Source organism: Neodiprion fabricii, chromosome 1 (genome assembly GCF_021155785.1).
Source record: "Neodiprion fabricii isolate iyNeoFabr1 chromosome 1, iyNeoFabr1.1, whole genome shotgun sequence".
NCBI lineage: Eukaryota > Metazoa > Arthropoda > Insecta > Hymenoptera > Diprionidae > Neodiprion > Neodiprion fabricii.
In genome coordinates this window covers 5,718,893-5,738,742 of record NC_060239.1, presented here as the reverse complement: position 1 = coordinate 5,738,742, position 19,850 = coordinate 5,718,893, and the positions used below count along the sequence as shown (strand labels likewise).

Here is a 19,850-nt window from a genome sequence, read left to right as displayed (position 1 = left end):
CACGTTTTTTTTTTTTTTTTTTTTTGAATTTGTAAAAAAAAACACGTTGTAGCACTTCCGTTATTATTTCTTTCCTGACATTTACATTCAACCCAAAGATCACGATCCGTAACACAACGATGTATCATCCGGGAATCTTACTCTCCTAAATTGAAAGTTCATATTAACTCACAACTATTTTATGAGATTGAATTAATAATGAAAAAGTCGTCAGATCCACTTCTCAAAAATCAACCGGAGACTTGATACTACAAGTTTGGGTCTTCTTCGTAACGCAAATTGATACGATGACTGATGCAAGCGATAAAAAAAAAATGCATTCACGATTCTTCACAAATTTGAAAAAAAAAAAAATAAATGTATAAAAGTGAAACAACAACCAAGCGCGATCTTCCAGGTAACGTGGAACGCTCATATTTTGCCAGAACCTCTCTTCTAACCGAAACAAACTTTTTATGCGGTGCCCTACGGAAAATCGCAAATTATTTTTCTCTCGACATACGTCCGCACACTCGCGGCGAGAAATGTGACGTGTATCTTTTGAATTGACTTATTCCTCGCAGTCACGGAAATGCTGGTGAACGTTCTCAACATTTGCTCGGACGACGAGCTGATGAACGACGGCGACGACGCCCTGGAGGAAGGTAAAATCTATCAATTTTTCGTACGACTGTTTAACAGCCCCTTTCTGTCCCTGATTTGAGATAGGAAAACTACCATGTCGAAACTTCCTACTCGTCGAACAGTTTACAGGCACCGATCTGAACTTGGAACGCTAAAGCGTTGCGTCTGTGAATCCGCGGGGAAAGCTACGAGGATCGTATTCCGCCTCTTTTGCATCTTGTATCGGATCCCCGATACTCCGGTGTCAGAGTTTAGCGGCTTACCGCTTATGGCCGAGTGAACTTAAATTTTTCATCGTTAAACAAAAACACCGCCAAAAGTTTGCAACAATCGAGTGGTTTCACCTATAAAGAGAGAGCATCTTTCGATATGAGCTCTTTTTTTTCACTTTTTGTCGTAGCAGTTTCACGTGATTCTTTTCGAAGTTGTAAAAAATTATTCGAAATTTTCTAGAACTTAAACAATTACTTACAATTAAATATGTATATATAATATATATATATATATTTTTTTTCATCTCTCCTTTTCTTTCAACATACCACTTGCAGAACTCGATTCTTGAACATGATGTTTTTTCTTTCAAGGTGAAAGCACCGTACCAAAATTTTTTTAACAAGTACGTGAAACTTTTTTGTGGCATTATTTTTTGCCAAGGATTATCAAATCTGATCGAATTTTGTTTCAAAGCAGAATTCACGTTTTGTATTTCTAACGATAAAATTTCGACATTTCGAGTCGCGAAATCGTGAGAAGTATGTACGAAATTTTTGAATACGGACAAATGGATATGAAAATGTTAGTTGACGTCGCGGATCATTCCAGTTTTATATACAAAAAAAAAATAAAAAAATTACAGACACTGACTACAGTAACGAAATAGAAATGTTTAAATATTCTGCCAAATTCTTTTTCATAAATTGGAAATTTTCTACTTTTGGCTGCCTGGATAGATGGTAAGAAAACTACGTACTTACTTTATAATCATTATCATTTAGATTTATTATATTTCTTTTTTACTTTTTTTCTTTCTCTTAGCCAAAATTTCAGCTTCAATTATCATTTTTTTGGCTCGGCTCAATAGATAGTATCGTCGATGTGTCAATCTTCGTTTTACATTATATTATACTGCCCACATTACTTTTTCATCCTTCGATCGCATTATTACTACTATTTTTCTTATTACTATTATGATTATACCTGTGAAGACACGTTGTTTAAGGTAATGGAAAATTATGTCTTTCTCATCTCGTTAAATATATTATATATGTTATATATATTTATAATATATATAAGCATATTTAGACATATGTGTAATATATAATATTATTATATATTACATTACGTGTGTGATATTATTTTTTCTCTCTTTGTCTCTCTCTCTATCTCTCTCTCTCTCTCAAAACACGGTACAAAGCCTGCATTCTTATAGCCACAGTAGAACCATTTGATTTTGCATAAATTTTTAGTTCTTCTTCCATTAGTATACTTTCATAGGTACCTGTTATTCTTTGTCCCTGTAATTTATGAATTTTTTCGAGTACCTTCGGTTCGAAAATTACTTTGCAACGATATCCAAGATTGTGATTTAATACGCTCGAGCGTGAGCACGTTTCAACGTAAAAATCAAAAGCAACAAAATACTAGATTTCAACAAATCTCACACTCTTGGATGCGTTCGACGTGCCGCGTGTCGCCAAACATAGACAGTGTCTCGAAAAATTTTTGCGGATCCGATTTAACGAACAGGATAATGTATGTATATATCGTTTCGTGAGAAAATGGAAAATGGAAAAAGGAAAAAGGAAAAAGGAAATAAGCAAGTACGTTATAAAGTTTAAACATAATAAATTGAAGACTCACGAAAAAGTAAAGAAAAAAAATTACCCTGTCCATATTTGGTCGAATGTATGTATAGATGTGTCAAATTAGGGAAAAAATATGTTTTTCTTTTCTTTTACTATCGTTGTCATATTATTTATCTTAATATGCCAAATTCACCTGAATCAATTAATTAATAACCTTCTTATACATCGCTGACCTCTGAAATATTTTTTTTCCGTTACAAACCTGTGGTTGCCCAAGAGCGTAATGTTCTCCGAAATCCTCTGATGTACGAATTCTGTTTCGTTATAATATCGCGAAATTAGCCTCAGGTTAAAACACGATCGAGAGAATCTCATTAGCAAGATTGTAATATTCGACGACGACGAAAGAAAAAAAAAAAAAAACAGAAACTTGCGAACTTTGCTCGTGCAGAAAATTTATCTCGTTTGACGTAACATACGTACATAATGTGTGTGCATGTGCGTATATATACATATATATTGTACTAAACAGAGTCAGTACCAGAGAAAGTCGAATAATATACGTAAATAAATTTTGTACGACTTGAGGTTGGAAATTTGTCGATCGGTATAATAATGGTATATTCGGAGAACGGAACCCTCTTCGTTATCTAATCACCCACCCTACTCCCCCCCCCCCCCCCCCCCCCCCCCCATGAACCGTATATATATATAAAATCGATTCGTCCGGACGAAGGATAAAAGCAACAGATAGCATTCTCGCATATCGATGGTAGATTGTAAAATCGACCCCCCCCCCCAAAGCAAGGGAAGAATATAAAAGATGAAATATAAAATAAATCTCCCCCCACCCCCACCCCCGCCATGATGCACTTGACTGTCTTTTATCGTGAGCCTTCTCTATTATATTTGTATCAATCACACTGGCCTTGTTGGACTTCTCCTCTCTTGGCACGACACTACTTCTACCACCTCTACCACCTCTTCTACTACTACTACTCTACTACTACTACTACTACTACAACTACTCAAAACTCCGTTAGTCGCAGCCAAAATCGTTATTCAAAAAAGGAACGGTAAGTCCGACCAAAGACTTACTTGTCCGCAAGTAACAATTGTAACATTTTGTGGAGTGTTGCGAATTATAATTGGGCCGATGCTACTCGGCGTCTAATACTTTACCCACCTTGTATACGTATTAACTTTTAGCCATTATTATTATTATTATTGTTATTATTATTATTATTATTATTACTATTATTGTCGCCGTTGTCATTATTATTATCATTATCAGTATCATTATTATCGTTGTCATTATTATGATTCTTATTATTACTCTCATTGTTATACCCAGAATCCACCGCGCGTTTCTGCAACGTCATTCCACGCCTCGCGCGTCAATTACATTTTTGCGGAAGTAACAAAAAATGCAAAAAAACCTTACATACGAAAACATTTCGAGACGAAGAATCTTTAAAGAAAATTTCACGAAACATTGAGTAATGATTTCTCTGTGCTGCGACGTGACATTTGGTCGCATTTTCATTTGTATTCGTCATATGTAAACCGGTCCGTTAACCTTAGTGTTATGTTTCCCGATTGCTCGAAATATTTGCACAAAATGGGGGGAAAAACGTGTAAAAAATTGTACACCTAAAATGGACGCCGATAGTTTAATCGGCAGATGTATTTTCATAGATTCACGTACGATGTAGAAAGCCGATCATACGCACACGCACATACACACACGCAAATACAAACACGCACACATGGGCGCCGTGCTGAGTGTCGGTCAATTTATTAGATTCGAATATATATATATATATATAATAATAATAACGCTTTGTTTTTATTATTGATCGTTAATTTTACTCGCATGCGTCGAAGTATACGTTATATATTTTCTATCACGATATAATTAGACTTATCCAATATATGTATACATATAACGTAGTAAAAAAGAGAGAGAAAAAAAAAAAGGAATAGATGGACTTTTTCATTCGAGACGGTTTTTCTTCATATCTTTTCTACAGATTCATTCAAATTCGACCGAAATCATCATCGGATTAACAGCAGTTTATACCGTGTGCGGCATAATCTTCGTCATTTTCTTAATCTTCTTCCTCTATCGAGCTATTCAGCTTCTCATCGAATTCTTTCGACGTGCAAAATAAAAAAAATAAAAATTCAGGTACGATGACGAGGAATCTGATTATCCTCCGTCACCGTATTGATATTCCGAAAAAATTATATACTCGTTTACTTGCATTAATTACCACTTCGTCTTGCGGATGTGAGAAAAACAGCGATACATATTATTAACACGCGATTAAATTACACACGCTTTTCCAGCTGCGTTAGTTTCTTTCTTTTTTTTTTTATTCTTTGTTCATGTTCCTCCGTTTATTCTTCGTTTCATCAACATTATTTCGGTTTCGAATCCCCGCTTGTTAAATTAATTTCCGAATTGACGCGCGAGGGAATCGATCGATGGAAAAGAGTCAGAGGCGAACGACGGTGCGTTTTCTGGACCGGAGGCAGAGTGGCGTCCGTGTTGACTTTTACGCGGCATAAACAGCCGAGCTATATTTTTCAACTGCTCCGTATGCCGTTACACACATATATATGTATACGTACATGTATATTCTTGGTTTAATCAATTCGTTAATTGCCAGTCGAGTAAATGAACGATTTCGCTTTCCTTTACACCTCCACTTGTGCATACGATACGTGTTTACGTACCTACGTACACCCACTTGGTAGACGTATATACGTACCTACGTATGATACGTATTACCTATCAGCCAGCCTACCTAATACACCGTATTTGATACCGTTGATTGCACGTTAACAACTTCCTGCAGAAGGCTGGGCGATAATTAATTCATAAATAACTAGCGTTCGATTTTCATTTCTGCCGTGCAGCCGATCAGCCTCCGACTTTATGCAACGTGTATAAACGTGTATAATGTACAAGGCGAGAAGTTTAACACCTGCAATAATTTTCGTTCGGGTTTTGCACCTTTTTCTTTTATTCACTTGTCGCATAATTGCTAATCGAAAATAAATTCCGTATACTATTTTTGGAAGTTCAATTACTTTCAATCCTATAGCTGATGACGTATATTTTCTCAACTGGCATAACGCGAGTTTTTAAAATCTTATCCAAGCTTAATGCATTTGTTATACTCGAAAGTCCTTCGGACGCAACTCTGCGATTATCTCCATTTTCAATTTTCATTCAGAACAAGAAATGTATAGGCACAACTTTTTTTTTTCCTCTACCATTCGTCCCCAAGTGTTCAAAATAACCGAAAGTTTCATCACGTTTGTTTGAGATTTGATTTTCGTTTGGTTTGTTTGAAAAATTGGTTTTCCGATTCGCGTCATTGTGTTTATAACCGTGTGATTCTCGTTTGTATAATACATACATATGCATATAATAACAGAGCAAATAATTGATGATATTGAAACCGTTTGGAGTGCCTTTACTTTCAAAATAACCAGCAATCGATCGTTGAATTTCATTTCCGTTATTATATTTTTGACTTCGACAGTTGAGTTACAGTAATTCCTTTCGTTATGATTTTATTTATTTTTTTATTGTTTATGCATTCATGTATCATTTCTTATCCGTTTATCACTATGATTTGCTTCCGGTATAAGTGAGTAGTATTCTTCGATTCTGCCGAGCATTTCCTAATTTTCATTTCACATCGGGATAACTCTCGACGATAAGGGAAGTATGTAGGATGAAATGTAAAATTTTCCGGTTAAAATTACATATCGCTTGAATGAGAAAATAACGAAAACACGTATTCCAAATTCGAGGAAGATGTAAATAATTTCTTACCAAATCGTAAAAATTTCCCTGCAAAATCGATCTTAACCCCGTACCTCGTTATTCACATTCGCCCTGCTGATTTAGACTAAAAATTTTCCGGTTCTTTTGTTTCTTCGATCCAATAAGCGGTGGAATTTATGTAATGAAAGTTGATATCGTATCTTGATAAGCTGAAATAATATTAAATCCAAGAAGCCCAGGTTTAACCGAACTTATTGCTGACTTGTAATGCTCGGTTATTCTGCGATACGAAATAACCATGATTCGTAAAATGAGAAAAGGTTACATCCATTATTCACTCCCCAAATATACCGAAGTAATACATGTACCTATTTAATACAGGCACAAAATAGTTGGCTCCGATTCCCTGAATCATCCGTTCGAAAATTCATGGCTGGCGACAATTTGTTATACGATTTTTGCAAAGCTCTTTTAGCGAAAAACTTAGCGAAGAAGCATAACCCTGCATACAATGAATTTACGATTAGCACAATATCGTTCGCGTGCGACAAGAGGACTGACACAACACTTGCCATCAATCCCTATCGGACTTGACGTTCTTCACATTTTTATTATTTCGTGGATTTTACGTTGACACAATTTGACCCGTTAGAGTTATTCTTTCGACCCTTTTGTTTTTATTTATTCATTTGTTTATTTTTTTTTCTTTACCTTTCTTGAGTTACAGTTATTTTTTTTTTTTTCTTTGTTCGATGTTTTGTTCTTGTCTGGTTTCGTTTCCTTTTTCACACGCATTATCTTAATGTATATTTATATTGACAAGTTGCGTTATGTTTTTGTTTAATCATTTTGCGTGTTTATTACATACGTATATATGCTTGCGTAGAGATTTCATTTGCGCATGTTAATCGTAAGATATGCTAATTATTATTACACGACTATGTTTAGCGGTGAAAGCAGTATTTTTTCTGTATGTTTTAGCAACAATGTGCTATGGTAATTTTCAAAATTTTTCAAGAGATTTATAAAAAAAAAAAAAAAAAAACTGCATTCTACCGGATCTACTGAAATTTTATTAACGGTAATGTTTACAAGTTTTCAGGATCAGCTTCTATAAACGTGCAACAATAGAAATTCGAAATATTACGTCCAGTTGAAAACAAGAAAGCAAATAAGACTTCTTCCAATTCTTTCACATCCGCAATTTGTTATCACGCTTACAGTTGTCGAGTTTTCAATTTCATATATTATATACACTGCCTTTGATCAGTGAACGGTTTTTGTCTGCAATAAAAGAAAACTGTTTCTACGCTAGCGATTTGTAATATTTGACTTATTCGCATCAGTGTTCAAATCGAAGTTCATTACATACGAATGGCGACAAACAATGATTTGAAATCAAGTGATTATTGGCCCTCGATTATTACAATACGATATCGATAAAACTCGTGAAGGCCTCGATGTATTGCAAACGGAAAAAAAAAGCTTTCGTGTTTTATGCTATATATTATATAATACATATACATTCAGAAATAATATCTTTATTCTTACATCAATTTGTATGCAATTTTAATACCGTATTATTACCAATGTTTGCAGCGATGCAAAGCAAGAGAGAGAACGTAAAGTTATATACCAACTGTCAATCTTGGAAAATTAATGGACAGAAAAAGAGAATGTAAAACAAAAAAAAATAAAAATGACACAGGTCGGAAAATTATTGATGATAAAATTTGAACCGCAATAATCGCTGCAATTATCGGAATATTTTACTTACTACTTACTAATAATTGATTATTCTTATGCTTTCAGTATATTTCGTTGACAGTTCCATATCACATAAACATACTTTTCTCGTACGATGATCCGTGATTGCCGGCTGGCTGGCTGGCTGTCGGCCAAATCTTGTGCCATTTGACGTTTATGATTTATTTAAGTGTAGGCGAGGGAAATGAATAAACGAAACGAGATCGTTTGAAAATATCGAAAAGGTTTAACCTGTGTAACGTGTAATACACGTAGAATCACGTGAATAGGAAATTGCACGCATTGCGTATAACTGTAATATATGTATAACTGGAATTTCCCAAGTTTCGAAATCGAATCTCGGAGGTGAAACTCGCGGGACGCGATCGTCGATCAAAATTTGCGATCCGTTGCGGTGTCGTTGTTAAATTTATTATTCCTGTTTTTCATCGAAAACTCGATCCTCGAGAGTTTAATTAACGGTCATAATTCTCGGCTCGGGTTGTAAATACCGATAAAACGCGAGTTAATAAACTCGAGAAAACCCCGGGCAATGAAAATAAACCAGTCACCGACTGCGGCCAATAAACCATCACCCGTCAATATTTGAATCACAGTCCTGCACGGGACGTTCTATCGTCGCAAACTTGCCGAAAGACCGATTGTACTCTTTTATATTTCTGGCAATTCACACTCACCGCCCTTCAGCAAATTTACGCCTAAGTTATAGTTTCACCCTTCGCCAAAGATCATAGATACACAATAAATTCCACTTCCGGCTTTATTCCACTCACGGATCCTATTTTATCGTGAAAAATATTCGTCCGGTCCTCAAATTTTACGACTTACATAATATTACATACGGTATTGGCTATGTACGAAAAATTTTATACGTTTTATACGCGTTCGACGCGTAAAAAGCAATAAAAGTAGGAATCGCGCGTGTATAAAAGTTGAACGGTAAGCAGCGGCACTCTAAAAAACCTCGACAAATAAGAGATCAAATCACAGGTACTTGTATCATACACGTACAGAATATAAATTCGGTGACGTTGCGACGACTTTTGAAAAATCCTCCAATTTTTAACAAATTGACGATAAAAATCAGTCAAACAAGATCGGAGGCTCGAGTTTGTTTTTCGAATTCGATGAACACGGTTATAGATCATGGGAATGAACAAATTACCGCACATACATACAACAGCTGTGACCGCGCGCGTGTTTTTCCAATATCTCGTTACTTTCGTACAGCTATCTATGCGGGAGGACATGAAAATCGGTGTGCGATGTGAAGGATGCCGATGGTGAAGCCAAGCCAGCCGGAAAATGACGGTGTACACCTATGTTATAACAATGATTATTGCGTTGAAACGGTGAAAAGGTGAAAAGACAAAGTTTATGAGAAAAAAAAAAAATAAATGAAAATGAAAATTGTCTTGTCGCACATGCTTGAGAATGCCACTGACGACGTGCACTCTGTTGTTTCTTTTTTTTTACGTCTGTTCTATGTGCTCTTTTGTTTCCACTACCACGAAAACTACGATAATATTATTATCACTGATCCACCGCCACAATTGCGCCACAATATACCCGAATCGATACCTCACCAACTATACCAACCACCACCACCACCACCACCACCACCACCACAACCACCACCACCACCAACCACCACAATCACGACCAACCATGAATGAAAATGGCCGCAAATGACGCTGCTCTCACATTGTTGGTATACTTCTGTCCTTTTCCTAACGCTTCTTCGCCCACGCCTTCGCCAATTCTACGCCTACGTGCCAACACCTCGCTCGGTCTTCGTGGATGACGCCGTCTTTGCACCTTGCGTACGGTGAGTGCTTAAAACTCTGCGATTGACAATGAGAAACGTTGGCGAACGGGCTCCGAGGCGAACAGAGAGACGGGAATAAGAGTCACGACGCTCGGTCCGTTGCCGGAGATCGAGGCTTTGTTTTATTTATTTATTTATTCATTCATTCGTCTCTCTGTTACTCGGTGGCCGAAAACTGCGTTTTAAATATGCGAAAACGTCTACCTATACCCACAATATTACAATATCACTTAATTATGGAATAACGAAAGAGAGTCGAGTTCGCGACGTTGATGTAACGATTAAATTTTAAGAAAAATCATTACTTCCTAACTCTAGGATCGTCTCAAATTGAGTTATCTATTTTCGAGAAGCAAATTGAATTCAGATTTTGGAAATAAAACTCGTTTAAAGACGTTCTAAATGTTCAAAACAATGATTTCAGTTTCAATATTTCGTTCGCGTTAACGTTATCATTTTTTGTCTGGTAACAACGGCAGCTCCAATTTGCATATCAGCCTCGGCATTTCTACGTTTACATTGATTCATATCGTCGTTTCGTTTCGACAAACTTCACACGATTTACGAGACGATACGTTCGATCAGAATTTCGCAATATTCCCGTTCTTTTTAAAGATAAAAAAAAATAAATAAACAATACGCACGTATCAGCTCAAAGAACAAGAGCCCGTTATTGGAGACGTACGTATGGCAAAAATATTTTCTTCCTCGAGAGATTTTTAATAACAATGATGATAATATGCAATATTATATGTGAAAACTATAATCTTACTGACCGAGAGTTTTCTCGGTGAAAGTTGGCGAGTCTGATCGTAAATTCGCGTGATTTAGTCGATCTTCGTGTCATGCCGAGGTTCTTCCTCTTCAAGTTTGCGCGAACTAACGATCAGGAAACGGGGTGGCAGCTGAACGACCGATCGACGCTTTCTTAAGCGAATGAATAAAAATTTATAACCGACTCGCGACGGTTGTCATTTTCACGCGTCGATTCGCTTGCCACGCTGATCGAAAGGAATATAAATGATACACGATTCCTTCATGACGTACATACAAATATAACGATATATACACTTGAGTGTTAATGATATGATATTACTATGTAAATAAACAAGATACGACACATAGAACAGCTTGATATTGTGTCGTAAATTGGTAGAAATGTCGATGAAAAGTTGTTGTTCTCATTGTTGTTGTTGTTGTTATTATTATTATTATTGCTGTTATCATTTAACGATTCTGCATCACTCGAGGATACCTAATTGGGAAAGAAATCTACGGACAAAAAGTTGCTCGGAATAATCTTCCTTTCGCAAATTGAATCTCGATCAATTGATACGGACCGTAAAATTGCATTGCGATCGAAAATTTTCAACTCTTCGTTCGATTAAATCCTTTCAAATTAACCACCGATGTGTATTAATTTATGTATATACTGTATCGATTAACGTTTTATACGTATAACTCATTCATTTCGCGAGACAACCTCAAACTTAATTGCAGAAGTATCCCATCTAATAAAAACACTCGCGGCGATTGGGGAAAAAAAAAATTTCAAGTACAAATTTTACACCGGTGTTCAAACTTTTTTTTTCGCTTGTCTGTCCACGTCGATACGAAAAGATTAACCGCGTGATGCAGAATAGTAAAAAGCTGCATTATGCCATTCGGTAGTTAAACGCATACCTACTTGTATCTATCGTTGAGTAGACGAATGAGTTGGTAAAACTATATAATAATACATAATATTGACATCAAAATTCGGGTCATTGCTAGTTCGTATGTTAAATTTTTTAAAAATTTTTTCTCAATCTTTCGTTTATTCACATTTAGACTTGCAGGATCCTCGCGAGTATAATAAGCAATGCAGAAAAAAAAAGAAAAAAAATCAAATCAAAATCACGCATACAGCTAGACAGAAATATGTCATTAAAATTTATTAGCTCTTCAAAGATTTTCTCATCTTTGTAGAGAAAAGAAAAATATCGTATCTACATTATGTGTGTACATAATATAATTACGAGCGAATCGTACAGCCCAATTGGTCACAGAATAACGAATATTCGTTCGACTACCCGTACTTGAAGAACAAAAAGAAAAAAAAATCTGCATACCTATGGGCTGTGTTTTTCGTTTCGGTCGAGGAAACGCTCGGAGGATAAAAGTTCTGTAGGAAAAACAAGAAGAAAAATCGTGAAAGGATAAATGCCGTGGTGCGAAAAGACGGTGGATGACCAAGAAAAAAAAAAAAAAAAAAAAGAAAATGGTACGTTACACACCGATCGTAAATTCCTGAGAAGTTGGTAAGCCTTTGGAAATCCTACGAGATACGAATACATCTTGAAGCTTGCGCGAAGAAGATCTTTATATCGCAAAGTATAATATGATGATGGTAGGGGGGTTCGAAACGCAGGTACATCGTTACAAACCTTATTCCCTCGTATTTTTTTCCACTTTTACGGTTTTTCCCTCGTACAGTGAGTTCGTTAGAGTTCCGAAAGTACAAGAGAAAGAAAGAAAAAAAGAAAACGAACGAATCGCGAGCGTTTCCACGACCCGTGTCTATATATACCTGTATATGGGTGTATGTATGTGTATATATATACACATATACACATGCCATACAGAGAATCGTGCCTCGAGTAGTATAGGTAGACGTAATTTACACGTACACACGACGTAGATGTTGTATCAGGTGAGTAGTAAACCTGTACCGTGTGTGCCTACACTGTATACTGGTATACGAGTATACCTGCAGCACACTTCGGTCGACGATGCTGCAACATTTTTATTTCTATTTTCGAACACATTCCCATGTTTTTTTTTTTTTTCTTTTTTTCTTCCTCAATTTTTCCTTTTAGAATCAACACTCCGTAATACACGGTTACCTTGCCACACGCTCACACACATACAAATAGGAATGCACGTATAATAATCGCGTAGTTGGCGTCCGCAATCGAATAACCTTAATTTCGCCACAGTGGATCGTCTGCTGTTGTAGTTCTTGTTTTTTAAACATTTGTATATTCTATACAACGAAAGAAAATTTAATCATTTTCTAGTACACTAGCAAGCCTGCCTGACTGCACAAGTATGACGAAAATTGAGCATTTTTCAGACATTCTACTAAATGTTACGATGACGTAGTTGTTTTTTATTCTTTCATTATTGTTTCATTACTTTTTTATCTCGATATATTGTACTTCACGAGTAAAGAGTCGTTGAAATCTTGAAATGTTTTATTGATTTATTATTGTTATTGTTATTAATATTATTATTATTATTATTATTATTCTGAATCCTTGTGTACTAGTTTAAATCGCATCAGGCAATTCGCAGCAATATTCGGTTACTCAAAATCAAATTCCACACGACATGTCAACTCGCAATAAAAAATATCGAGGTTGAACGTTCGTATACATGTAATCTGCATTCCATTCGATATAAGACATTGAACACAATACGCGTACGCAGATGCATATATTCGAATGTTTTCAAGAAGCAAAAAATACAAGGCAATACGCTACAGAAACTTCCAAACTTCGGATATTACAGAAACATAAGAAGTGCACTGCTGATGATTTCAATTTGAATTTTGTATTTTTTCAAATCGTGTCCTAATACGATATTATTAATCTTGTTGTTGTTGTTGTTTTTGTCGCTATTGTTATTATTATTACAGTATAACTAGGAAAACGCAGCCATAAACTTATTATCCACACTTTAAATAGCTCGCATGGGCATGGTTTGCGCTTATCTGTAACGTGAACGTATAATACACGTATGAATTGTCTTGCTTACGAAGTGGTTTTCTGTTGTTGTTTTTTTTTTTTCTTCTTTTGTTTTTGTATTTTTATTTTTGTTTTTCTTTACTATTCATTTAACACACGTTCTTACTCATAACTGTATAGTTATAAAACACGTGTAGACGAATCATGATGTACAATATATCGTAGTGTCGCTGTTTATGTAATGTACGTTTGTCTAGAATTTTGTACAGAATCTCGAAGCTAAAAAATGAACAAAAAGAAAAAATCGCAAGACGCAGTACACATATCTACGAAACAAGTATATCTCGAAGTATGTAACGTATATGATAAGTAAACGTCTCATCCGTTTTCAAAATCTCACCTAAAATTCGTTTGTAACTATATGATAATAAATTCAGTTTTAAAACTCGAACTCCGGCAACTGCTTGAACGTCGTCATCGATTATTCAAAATTCGCGATAATGTAGCGAATTATTCGTCAACGGGTTTCAACTCAACTGCGGATAAACAATACGATATAACAACATCACGAGGAGAGCAAAACTTATCGTAGACAAATTTTTAAAGCCGGTATACCTGTACAGTAAATCCGCTTTCCTCGCTCGATTTAACATCCGGTGAACGCGCTTTTCGCTATCTCGATTATAACTTCTTGCTCTAAATCAAACGATTTCTCTTATAGGTACAGCAGCTAATCTTCGCAAAGAAGTTATAAGGAATAAAATCAGGGCGATCGGAAAAATGGCACGAGTTTTCTCTGTACTTAGGTGAGTTGATTAAGAATTTCCAAAATTAATCGGATTTTCGATTAAATCGGTTATTCTTTCCCTATTAATCGAGTACAGTCGATTATTGTTTTTTACTCCCATAAACGCCGCAATACAACATCGATTTACGCGATTACAGTATCCGTTATAATCATTGTCTTACTCACCGACAACGAGTACCTATTGGATGTAACAAGTGAAAGATAACATCAATATTTTCACCTGATATTGAAAAATATTTTCAACGAATCGAAAAATCATCAAAAATCTTTTCCGCTATCAAGACTACGTACGAAAATTTACGAAATTTTCGATTCACGTGTCACCGTGTCAAAAAAAAAAAAAAATACGAAATAATCGACGAATCGATGAAATTTTCACCGATTCAATCTAGAGTCGTGTTCGATTATTTTTAGCTCAGCGGGCATCGCTAGCGCGCATTTAAAATTGAGTCCTGTTCTAGGATTATCATCATTATTATTATTATTATTTACAGAGAGGAAAGCGAAAGCGTGCTGCAACTCAAGGGACTCACGCCAACCGGTGCGCTGCCTCTGGGTGCATTATCGGGGGGAAAGACGTCTCTGAAAAATGGTGAATTACAGACACACGTTGTTCGAACGATCGATCGGATCGCTAAGATTCATTTCGATCCATATTTATCTAACCGTCACACGTTACTGAGACGATTCGAACGTTTTTCCAGCGTTACAAGGATTCTCGCCGAATCACAAGATCACGTCGTTCGCCGAGGCGAAGGGCCTTGACGCGATAAACGAGAGGATGCCACCCAGGAAAGACGCCCCGCCGACACCCGCGGCCGAGGAAAAGCCCGTCATACAGCCGCCAGCGGGTCCAAGCGATAAACGCGACACTAGCACGCCGCAGCCACATTCGTGAGCCTCGAAATCTTCCGACTGAGGTCAGTTTCTTCGGTAAATCGTCGCGCTTCGAGTCAATTTTTTTAAAAATATTTTACTCCATTTTTACGGAATTCGCGTCATCTGAAATCGATGCTATCATTTTTTTTTTTGATTTTATTTACCCAACAACCGTACATTTACTATTTATCGAATCAATGTTATATATACCTGGTTTCCTATTACATGCACCAACTAAGATCTCTAAGAAAATACAACGAAGAAAAAGATACCTACTGGAATTGCAGAAAAGAGGGTCGGATTTAAAGGTTCTTCGTTGCAAATCGCCTCGGAATTCTTCAAAATCGAGTAGATTGAGCTCGATTTTGCTCTACAAAGGGGCGCTCGTTAAAATTTTAATCGGAACATTCTACGTATTCTTTATAAATTCACTGAAACACTGAAAGGTTGAACGTTTAATTTTACAACGTCAATATCGGATTAACTAGTGAATTTGAAAAAAATCATTTTCCATCAAGATGTGCAATCGTAGGATAATATCGAACGAATCTACTACATTTTCAAGAATTTTCAAGCGATTTGAAATAAAGGCGCGATATGAAAACTTTCATTTCTAATTCCCGTATCTTTTCTTTCGAACTTTTGAAGAGATCCTCGTGGTTTAAGGGCGAGTCCTGGTCGATTTCGACGCAGTCGTATATGTCTTCAAATATCGAAGTCCACAAGGTCCCAACATCCCCATTCTATACGCAATTCTGAAGAAAACCACTCGAATTCATTTTCATTCAACGCATAAATAAAAAAATTGAATGAATTTTACGAATTGACTGTTTGCTATTTCGTAGAATCCGTGCAATTTCTTTATTTTTCTTTATCCGATCAATATTAATCAATCACACGATCATGCAACGATCAAATTTATTTATAATCTCTTTTCCTCCTCGCAGGTGACAAGTGTGGGACCTTTGTCCCTTAGTGGTCGCCACAAAAACAACCAACCATTGCTCGTCTCTCCCTAGCCGGTAGAATAGAATACGTTCATCGAGTAAATCGTCATCGAGTGAAGAAACGGTCATGAGTATGTAAGAAGAAGAGAAAGCGGAAGAGGTCGAGAAGAAGAAACTAAAACAGAAAAAAAAAACAACCAAAACCACAAAAAAAAAAAAAATAAAGAAAATCATTGAAATCATCAAACGCATCACCCCACGGCATCACAACCACTGTCATATATTATACGATCCGCAAACATATACATAATACACATAATAATAATTATAATAATAATTATAACAATAACAATAATAATAATAATAATTGTAATAATAATAACAACAACAACAATACGAACAAGCAAACAGAGAAAATGTAACAAAACATTTGAAAGAAAATACACACACCAAAAAAAAAAAAAAAAAAACAACACAAAAACAAAAAAAAAATCCACAAAAAAAATACAAACAAACAAACAAAAAACCAACTCACACGCAAGAATATATTATTATTATTGAGAGTAAAAAATCAAGAGAGAAAAACGAAAAAAAAAATCTATAATTAAATTAATAATAATAATAATAATAATATTGATAACGATAATGATAATGATAATGTTAACAATTAATAACGATAACGATAATATTGATAATACGAACTACACACGAGAGCCCCGCGTACCTCCACGATAATATACAGAAATGAAGAATGGATTCACGCACGTCACGCAAAAAGGCGCCTTACCCGGCTGCAGCAGCTGGTCTGTCGCGATGCCGCGTAAGAGCGTTTGTCTGGTCAGGGAATTTACAATTAGACATCTCGGCACGCCCGACGGTGCTGCAACGGCATGAATTGTCCACGGGGACAACTTGTAACAGTTAATCAAGTCGAGCTAACGTCGAGCTGGTACATGAAATACAAATTCTAACTTCGCTAGTTGTGTCTACACAATGCATATGCATATATATATATATATATATCGATTATATTTTATAATTCCTATATACATATATGTATATGTGTGTGTATATATGCGTATCCCCCTGATGATGTTGAAGAAAGAAAACAAAGAAAATTAGTATAAAAAAAAAAAATAAATAAACATAATAACAAAACGAAACAAAAAACAACCGGCTTAAGCTTGTAACTTATAAATTTTGCAGAACGTGTCGCCGTTCTATATTACGATATATTCTATAAAAATTTTATTATTCATATATTAAATAAAGGTGGTTTAAAATTTTCAAGAATATTTTACTCAATTGTCACCAGCAGTATTTTTATGTGGTAATTTTTTAAAAAATTACTCTTTCTCTCTTTTTTTTTTTCCTTCATAAAAACACTGAGAATGCGAGTGTACCGTGTTATATCTTTGATAGAACGTGTCGAAAGGTGCGAACGAAATAAATATCAAATATTTGCTCGCGTATATTATACTTGTTATAGAATGGCACGTTACTTTTGATTGTTTAAATATCCGCCCGGCGACGTTACGTTCGGCAGAGTATAGATCATATGTAATGAAGAAATCTCGATAAATTGACAATTCGAAGCGTGTAACAGAGACAAGATCTAATATTATAGGTATATCAAAGCCATGACATGTCCCCGTGGCAATTATACCTTTGCCGCCGCGTCGCGGCGAGTGAGGTAAATTTGTTTGAAAAATATAACGAGAAACAAACAAACTGTATACTATACATAAATATATGCATGCGTGTATATATATACATACATACATATATTACCCGAACACACACACGTTAAATTCGGAGAAAAACAGAAGTAAAGTAAAAACGAAAGAAGATGTTATGTACGGGAAACGTAATATTGTAAGCGTATTCTATTCCATCGGTAAGCTTTCTCCTGCAGCGGTAACTCTTCGTATTTCATAGGGTTAAATTCAAGTCGATGAGAAAAGACGACGGAAAAACATCGTGGAAATGCGGTGAGTTGAGAGGAAAATAAGAATTTAAAAGCGGAGGAGAAGGATGATACGTGTACTGTAATATGCAGGAGAATAAAAGTAAAGGAAACGACGACGAATTCGATCGTGGGACGATTTTAACAAATAAACAAAATACCAATTATAAATTATTGCGTACAACACCTAATACCGTTCGTCTTCTAATGATTCTAATGTGTGTCCTTGCTATCAGAAAAATTAAGTCTGGGCCAGTGCCGTTCACCTTTTGACTTGACGGTGATTTTCTCTGCGTTCGTAAAAACTTTTATCCTTATCAATCGTTGTTATCGCCACACGTTGTAACCTCATTTCTGTCCAATTGTGTCATTTTTACAGCAACGATAAGAATGGGATAATATTTGTTTCGCTTCAACTTTACCTCTTTCATTCTCTTCGGTTTTTTTTTTTTTTTTCGTATTTTTGCAATTAGACGGCAAATTCTATACGCTCTTTTTTTTCCTGCAATTTCAACTTTTTTCCTGCCTTAGTATCGACGACATTCTTCTCGTGGTGATACACTTTGCAAGAGAAGAGAGTAGTACATAGTTACAGAATATTCTACGATGCAGAAAAACGAATGATAGAAAAAACCACTTTCAAGCCAAATCCGGCGCCAATACAACCAACGGTCGGATAACGGAAATATATAATAAAATTATGAAAGAATTTAAATGAATAAAAAATAAAAAATTATATCTCTCTCTTCACTATGATAATATATAATGAATAATAATTCTATCTCTCTTTGCTACCAAGTTGTACTTATTCTTAATTAATTTACTTGTACAAAAATGTGTTAAATAAATATATAATATAATATACAATTATAAATAATGCATATTATATATATCTTATAATAATATTAATTACCTACTATTAATGATAAAATTATTATTATTACTATTTCAAAGAAAGATGAAAAAAGTCAAAGAGAAACGAGGAGGAAAATATAAATGAATGTTAGGAGCGGAAGAAACACAAAGAAAGAAATAAGAGGATGAATAACGGAGACAACACAAACGTATATTACATATATAAAAAAAAAATATATATATATAATACAACAGGGGCGTGAATGAATTCTCGAAAAAAAAAAAAAACAAACCTAACATTATCCAAGTTACGAGGTAAAGAAAGAAAAACAACTTATTATTATTATTATGAAATTTAGGCAATTTTCTGCCGTGTGTAAAGTTAATCTAAAGTCATTTGAATAAAAATATTGAAAAAAAAAAAAAAATAATAAATAAACGAGGAAGAAAAAGAAAAAAGAAAAAAAAACACTACGACGATATATGACGAAGTAAAAATTTAAAGAATAAGAAAAAGATAAAAGAAATGTGAAATAAGCCGATATACATATATATCTATATACATACAAAGTTTGTATATGCTAAAATGGATACATAGATCTGTTTGTTTATATTATAATAGGCATTGCATGAATGATGCGTCATACAAGTTTTCTCCTATAAAATATCTGAATATCTTTCTCTAATTATATAGTCCTTTTATCTGGATCCTATTATATTATCCATCGTATTTTAATTCCATCGTCTGACTGCCCAATGTTGCACAACTCTTATTTTAAGAACTTTTTATAACCTCCGTGGTTTCCGTTCGCTATCGCGTTTCCGTATCATTCGGATG

The 19,850-nt window shown here is 35.1% G+C and overlaps 1 protein-coding gene across 12 annotated transcripts in view; it reads left to right on the top strand.

The window, feature by feature from the left end:
• The window catches only part of LOC124184853 (serine/threonine-protein phosphatase 2B catalytic subunit 2-like), a 108,271-nt gene extending 91,850 nt beyond the window's left edge, over window positions 1-16,421 (top strand). For 2 of the 12 annotated variants that reach the window (XM_046574995.1, XM_046575062.1), the window contains 7 exons: window positions 564-644; window positions 1,575-1,577; window positions 3,473-3,505; window positions 14,279-14,363; window positions 14,860-14,957; window positions 15,070-15,285; window positions 16,192-16,421. In XM_046574995.1, coding sequence (XP_046430951.1) covers window positions 564-644; window positions 1,575-1,577; window positions 3,473-3,505; window positions 14,279-14,363; window positions 14,860-14,957; window positions 15,070-15,263 — 494 coding nt within the window. In that variant the 3' untranslated portion in view covers window positions 15,264-15,285; window positions 16,192-16,421. Of the gene's footprint in view, window positions 1-563; window positions 645-746; window positions 1,033-1,574; window positions 1,578-3,472; window positions 3,506-8,046; window positions 9,362-14,278; window positions 14,364-14,859; window positions 14,958-15,069; window positions 15,286-16,191 lie in introns of those variants that run through there. The other 10 variants (XM_046575069.1, XM_046575031.1, XM_046575013.1 and 7 more) reach the window with 9 other exon arrangements.
• Window positions 16,422-19,850: the final 3,429 nt, after the last annotated feature.